General features: G+C 34.4%; 1 protein-coding gene across 1 annotated transcript; it reads right to left on the bottom strand.

The window, feature by feature from the left end:
- Positions 1-487: 487 nt before the first annotated feature.
- LOC123541794 (fibrinogen C domain-containing protein 1-B-like) lies at positions 488-2,719 on the bottom strand. Its single transcript, XM_053531059.1, has one exon. It carries the CDS (start codon positions 2,399-2,401, stop codon positions 947-949), a length of 1,455 nt encoding a protein of 484 aa, XP_053387034.1. The 5' UTR covers positions 2,402-2,719; the 3' UTR covers positions 488-946.
- Between the last annotated feature and the right edge of the window lie 4,881 nt (positions 2,720-7,600).

Raw genomic sequence — 7,600 nt, 5'->3', positions numbered from 1 at the left:
TTCGGCTGTAAATATAATACATATAGCAGATTAAATGTTTTAAATATTCGAATCATGGAACAATAGAATTTTAATCAAGTTTTTAAGAGCTACAAAAATATACACTCATGTAAAGTAATAACTATTTAGAGAGATAAAACTCATTATTACGTCATTAAAACCTGTTCTTTTTCCCAATTACAAGCCTATTCTAATTTATCAATACTATCAAACTTATTCGAATATGAACGGGAACTTTCGGTTTAAGATATTGTATTGATTTTAAAAATGTAATGGAAAAATAACTCGAACATTTTATCTATGAAAATTATTCATGTAACATTTATTTTATTTACTATTTACTGGCCATTAATCCTATGATGTTTTATTTCTAAGTGTACAGGCTTTTTACTAATATAATATAACTTGATTTTTTTCTTCTGACCATAGAATAGTTTTCAGTGCATATTACATGATTCAGATTTTAACACATACTTGGACACATGTGCGTATCTATACAAACATATTAAATACATTTCACAGTCCAATTACATAAGCAATTTCTAACATACATGGTACATGAACAATGATTCCCAACATAAACATCCTTTGATTTTACCAAATTATTATTTCTTTACATTTTTTCTCTGTCTATAGTTAGATTTTCAGTGTCTATTACATGATTCAGTTTAACATATATTTGTACACATGAACCAACCTATATACATTTCACAGTCCAGTTACAGAGGGAACAGTTTCTAACATACATGGTACAATGTTTCCCAAAATAAACAGAAACTCTAAAAGTGAATCATGTTATTAAGGTATTTTCAGTTATCGTCTCCATCTTGCACAAATCCGTAATATATACATTTGGCTTTAATGTAAAATACACACATCTTTCCAATTTCAACATCAAGATTGTTTAAATGAACAATAATGTTAGAATTTAACATCTATCATTTGTTTAACGAAATTTCATTTCTACACTTTTCAAACAGTAATGCTGAATTTTCCAGTCCCACCAGACGATTCCTTTCGCATCTAATTTACCAGGTTCATTGAAGTACTGTCCATTGAGATTGGAATGGTGACACCTGTTGTACCACCAGGCACCATGCCAGCTTATTGCACAGTTTTCTGACGACCCTTTATCATTGTCATTGTCGAACGTTGTGAACGCCATTCCATTATGATACTCAAGAGAATCACTAGCATTTCCACTGTATCCACTCACGTCCAGTTTGTACTTGTCTTCTTCCGGATATATCCTGAACTTACTATACTTTGCAAAGGCCCGATTTCCTCCAAAATCTTCCATATCTATTCTTAGTTCATGGTCTCCTGTTGCTGTAAGTATACTCAAATGTTCATTACCTAGCCAAAATTCACCATTCACATCGCCGAAGCCGTTTTTATACTCTCTCCAATTACGAAAGAAATCAACCTTACCATTTTGTCTTCTCTGAAACACAGTCCAACCCCCTCCGTCTGTGGTTTGGTCACAGTAAACTTCGAGTCCCTGTAATAATTTATAGATGCCGGATCGTAACAATCCGGAGGTTTTTACGTCGGAGCAAGAGTCATATTCATGTCCTATGCCATCAGGTAGGTTAGTTACTAACATATCGATTTTTTCTGTCTTTGTTGTGTTTGTTTTAACTTGCTCGACAATTTCATCTCTTGTTTTACTATTCGATGTTATTGAGTGTTCAACAATACTTCGAATATTTTTTTCTATTTCAGCTGCTACAATTCTAAATTCTTCTCTTACAAGAAAAGAGGTGAAATTAATCTCATTACGCAAAGCATTCTGTGCCTCAGTAATCTCATTACGCAAAGCTCTCTGTTCCTCAGTAATCTCATTACGCAAAGCTTTCTCTTCTTCGGTAATCTCATTACGCAAAGCTTTCTGTTCCACAATAATCTCATTTATCTTGTGGGCAATGTCGGATTTTATAAACTCATCTGCTTTTTCAACTCGCAAAATCAGTTGCTCCGTCTTGTTTAAATTCCCTGTGCAATATTGGCCCATGCTTTGTTTCATGGAAATCAAATTGTTTTCAATCTTTGGAATTTCTCTACGGATTCTCGCAGTTTCAGACTTTTCCTCCTTAAACGCTGTCCTAAGTCGCGTGAAATCTTCCCTTAAATGCCTAACACTTTCCAAGTCAACTTCAACAGTTTCTTGGGCCACGTTGACAAGACCAACTTTTTGTTCAAGAGACGCGTTCAATCTTTTATCTATTTCATCTAATCTGTCAATAATATCGTCATAATCTTCATTTCGGAATTGCGATTCAGAATTGACTCTATTTTCCAAGTGTCTTATTCGTTCTATTACACGTTGAGAAGCAGAACAATAGATTCCAATGATATGGAAAATGATTAACATTGCCCTTTTAATGACAGTATGCTCCATTGTAATACGTGTTACAGATACGCCTAGCAAAAGAAATGTTAGTTTTACCTTTTACTTTCCGTTGATAATGTCCAGTTTTATCAGTGAAAATGTTACCAAATCACTTTGAAAGATATGAAATCCTTGTTCTCGAATAATTTAGACTTAGATTTTATTTATTTCTTTATGTTAGCAAAACGCAAAATCACCTTTGAAATATTTGAAGTCCTTGTACTAAAATGATTTAAACACACTCAAAAATAACGGCCAAAATATAATATATTTCTTAATGTTAGTACATAGTCACTCGTCATATGGAAAATGTTATAATGACTAAATATAATCGCCAAGGCAAATGATTTTCATCATGTAATTATTAATAACTTGATTTCAAGTGTGTTTTTGTCGTTCGTTTTAAGAGGTTATTCTTAATTTGATCTTGAAAAATACAAGTCTAAGTGATTATGCTTATGCCTGTTCCTTCGAAGCACTTGGCATTTGTATAATTGCTCATTAATTTTGCTTATTATATAAATATGTATGTTTTCTTAAAAGTCAGTCAAATTGTATTAATCCTCCTTTTCAAGAAATCAAAAATTAAGACGCCGAAACACACACACAATGATAGCTTTTTTTTAAAGATATACCATACCCATCTTTCATGAAAGTTTCGTTATGGCGCGTTGGCCATCTTTCTGAAAACGTATGCCTTATAGAGGTTTGCATTTGGAAATTTCCGCTTCAAGTCAAATTATACATATATAGGGCAAATTCGAGTAACTGAGCTACTTACCGGTTATACCCGATTGTGTCCGATAACGGTTGTTTCCCCTATGTAATATGTTGCCATATACTTTTTGAGAAGAAAACAAAGTTTCGTAGGCTGGGAAAATTAAAATTCTAATAGCAGGCATAAATAAATGACCGTAGCCTGGTGAGTACTATGTAAATTTCTCATGTTAGAATTGTGGAATATACCCGCTGTACACATCTTTGAATTAGAGTGATAAGTTCATATAAATCAATTGTTTATATTTTGCATTAAATGTAAACAAAAAGTTTTCAATGATACAGGTAAATATTCCATATTGCAAATAAGCTTTAACCGATCATTTTATATACGTGGACTCTTATCTAGTCGAAAAAATGTGGACGAAATATTGTGAACATTCTTGCAAATGTAAATGGTTTGCACAGGCTTTTAAAACCAGACTGTTGTGCACATGGAAAATACATAGTATATATCAATAAAAATAAGGGAGATGGCATATCAAGGTCAAAATTGTTAGTTTTGGTCTACTTTCTCTTACCAGTTGTTGTTACACATTAAGCCATAGCGCATGTTTGTGTAAGTTTTGAAAAGTATGCCAAATATGTTTAATATGTTTGATGGATGTATTGATGTATAAAATGCAGCAAATCGGTGTATTTGTTCCGGAATGAGCAAAGGCACAATAGCATTGACATATATTGACAGTAATTTGTTTTATATTTTAAGAAGTGGCTCAGTTACCCGAACACTGTCGGGTAACTGAGCCATACAATATTCAGAAACTTCATCTGACGCTTGTCGGTGCGAAAAATATGCTGATATCTTTAATGAAATATGCTAACATTGAATTACCTATTGTTAATAAAATTGCGACATCGCGTACATTTTTGTTCATTCCCCACCACGAGTGGTTGGGGTGGGGTTACAGGAATCCTTCCGTCCGTCCATAATATTTCGTGTCCGCTTTGTACCTCTTAAACCCTTGAAGGAGTATCATGAAGTTTGGGTCAAATGATTACCTCATCAAGACGATGTACAGCTCGTTTAAATGGCCCCTTGGTCAGCCGTGTTGTTGTACTAATAAAATAGACTGACCCGGTTTATAGGTTGGTCAGGACTACGGTATGTATTGTATTTTGCCATCGAAATATTTCTATAACATTCTTCTTCCCCTTCCGTTTGGATCCGTTCATGTTTACAAACATGTTTGTTTATTTTATGGACTGTACAGATACAGGACTCATAAATCATCAATGTACAAGGTCACAAATCAAGGTCAAATATTTGGGTCTTCCATTCGGTGTTTGCTCTGTATCTCCTAAATACATTATATAGGGGCCTTTCCGTGACAAAGCCCTGTATCGGTGACAAAAAATGGGATCATAAACTATTGATAAACTGGCTGGTCATTTCAATTTTTGGGGTTGAGCTAATTCCAACTTGGAATAAGTAGTATACAAAGAAATGAAACACAGAAAATATGTCCTAAAATTTCATGGTATATGTTTTTAGATATTGCATCTGGAATTTGAAGTAACGTCTTACATGTTCTGTGTCTATTACTATAGACGAATAGACGACATGTTGTATTGTTCTACTGCTAGCATATTAAACCTATTCTCTCTTCCCTCTTTTACAGTTATCTTTGTCAAACTTGTGAATGGAGCTTTTTCACAGGCACTAAGAAGTGTGAGATATGTTTCTGTATTGGTGTCCAACACCATGTCTATATTAATAACGCGACCAGATGAATCTTCCTATTAAAAAGACTGAAAAATTGTGTTAATATGCAACAATTCACTGTTTGTACGTTAAAAATTATTACGTTTTAACGGCAATCGTGATAGCGGCACGCTGGGTGTCGTCAAGGATGTACATGATAATCCTTGATAATATGTTAGAATTGAAATAATTTATCTCAAACAGTGATTCCAAACAATAAACCCATAGCTACTCCCGTGAGTAATACGATGAGGGTATGTAGATAATTCTGTATGAGCTATTTCAGTAATTGCTGGCACGTGATTATTTGACTTCAGAAAAATACCGTTTGTATATAGGTGTGTATGGAAATACTACCGAAATTACGTCACAGCAGATTTCCTGGACTTCCGGTCACCTGCTCCAGAGAATTTCGCAGATACACGTGGGATTGAGGTGAGGCTTATAACGCTAAATTAAATTTAATCTCTAAAATCTTCAAAAAAAATGTTTCATTTTACTTTGATCTAGAGATTTTGTCAAAAATTGACTTATCACCAGTATTTTATTTCCTTTTATATACCGAGTCACTTAGTGAACAAAATTGCACTTATCTATGACATAGTCATCCTTTTTTTCCGACAGAATTCGCCTCGCCGAATATCGCCCAGACAAACATCGCCCGATTCTTACCCGGCCACTACCAGCAATCCTGATACTTTGGGCTAATGTTGCAGCATTGTGTTTCCTTTATGGATAATTTTAATGCTTAACCCTAAATTTCTATTATGAACATTGCCACCTTTTAATTTGAATAGTGCCATTAACTTCTCAAGGATAGTTTACCAAAAAGGATACTGACTGAATGGTGAACAGTGCAGATCTTGATCAAAATGCACGTATGTGCAGGCTGATGATCACAAAGGCAGAATCTATCGTGTCCAGCATGATAATGGTTAATAATGGAACTTAATAATAACAAATAATACTATCAATTTTTAAGAAGACCCAGAGCCCACCCGCTTAGCTCAGTAGGGAAAGCGTAAGTCTACGGATCTCGTGAGTTCGATTCCCGGGCGGGCGTATGTTCTCCGTGACCATTTGATGAAAGACAAATGTTTCTGAAACCGTTCGTCCTTCACCTCTGATTCATGTGGCTTCATGTGGTTTATACCGGTATAGAATCCAGGAACACTGGTTAGGTTAATTGCCCACCCTTACATAACTGAAATACTGTTAAAAACGGTATTAAACCCAAAACAAACAAACAAACAAACAAAAAAGAATACCCAACATGATCCGTGATCTGCGATGCTATTAGAAATAAGTCTATTCTTACCTGCGGCGGCTTCTGTTTTATTGGGTAAAATGTTTTTTAATAGTCAATAGAACTACACATACCAAAAAATGATTAAATTGTTTTATCAACGGAGATGTAAGTTTTTTATTTGTTTAAATATTATTATTCATTAAAATGAGAATGCCTTTTTTCAAACGAACTACTTTTATTAATCCGTTATCTCGTATGAACATAAAATCGTACAGTATTCAAATTGCATGTAATTCTTTCGTAATAAATGATGTGGACTGGTATCTCGCGCCTTTTGTCATGTTTGTTAACGAAATGAAACAGAATTTTGTGACCGGAGGATTTTGTAATTTTGTCAGCATTGCCCTGAAAATAAGTGGAATAAAAATATTTTTTCATAGAACTTTTAATTTACAAAGGATCCATACACGCGTAATTCTAATTTAAAGCAAAAGATGGTTATTCATAATATGCAAAGGAACATAAAAAATGGTTCGCCGCGACGGTAACAAGTAAAGGCGCAAGGCCATGCCTAACGTCTTGATCAGATATATATAGTTGTCTTGTGTCAAAATGATGAAATTACAATATCACGGTCTATATCTCACGAAAAGTGCAATTTATTAAGTTAATAACGGATATCTTGGGAATCGGATACCCCGTAATGCGTTGTAATTTTATCCACTGCACCTGCGTTGGAATAAATTTTGGCTATTCTTTTGATATGTACGCAATGGAAATTCATCGACTGCAACGGAAGGTACAAAATGTTACCATTTATATTCGAAATTCCCATTTCCTACTTCTACACTTTTCATGATAAAAAAGAAAAAAACAGGAGGTTGAATAGTTTTCTAATAAAGACAAGTATCAAATTTCCTCTTTTCAGCACTCTGAAACCCTACCTTCGCTTTCGATCTGCAATATTTGCAATCGATTGGAAAATCTCATTTCATGCAGAATTCATTTTAGCAGTGGAAAAAATGGCTGAAATTACTCGTTCTACATGAGAATACACACAAAACTGAAAAATATATGATATATTTATTTTGGCCTTTTTTCGATACACCTTTTCCTAGTACGCATTTTCTTTTGACCGAATTACTGACCTAATTCATTTTAACGACACAATATGCGTTTCTCTTCATTTCGAATTGAATTAAGTGTTTTGTTATGATAACTTTAAGAGGACGTACTTGATACTGAAAAAGCAGAATCAACATTTGAGCCGCAGCATGAGAAAACCAACACAGTGCATTTGCGACCAGCATCGATCAGCAGTCTGGTCAGGATTGATGTTGTTCGCTAACGGTCTATCTTATTGCAAAAGGGTTTGAAAACCAACAGAATGGATCCTGATAGACTGCGCGGATGCGCAGGCTAGTCTGGATACATGCTAGTCGCAAACACACTATGTTGGTTTTCTCATGGCACGGCT

This window comes from Mercenaria mercenaria, chromosome 19 (assembly GCF_021730395.1).
Source record: "Mercenaria mercenaria strain notata chromosome 19, MADL_Memer_1, whole genome shotgun sequence".
Classification (NCBI taxonomy): domain Eukaryota; kingdom Metazoa; phylum Mollusca; class Bivalvia; order Venerida; family Veneridae; genus Mercenaria; species Mercenaria mercenaria.
The sequence above is the reverse complement of the archived record's forward strand: the minus strand, read 5'-3'. Positions and strand labels throughout refer to the sequence as shown.

Bases quoted from the DNA above. Each gene is read 5' to 3' on its own strand.
- LOC123541794 (XM_053531059.1), bottom strand. From the start codon at position 2,401: ATGGAGCATACTGTCATTAAAAGGGCAATGTTAATCATTTTCCATATC.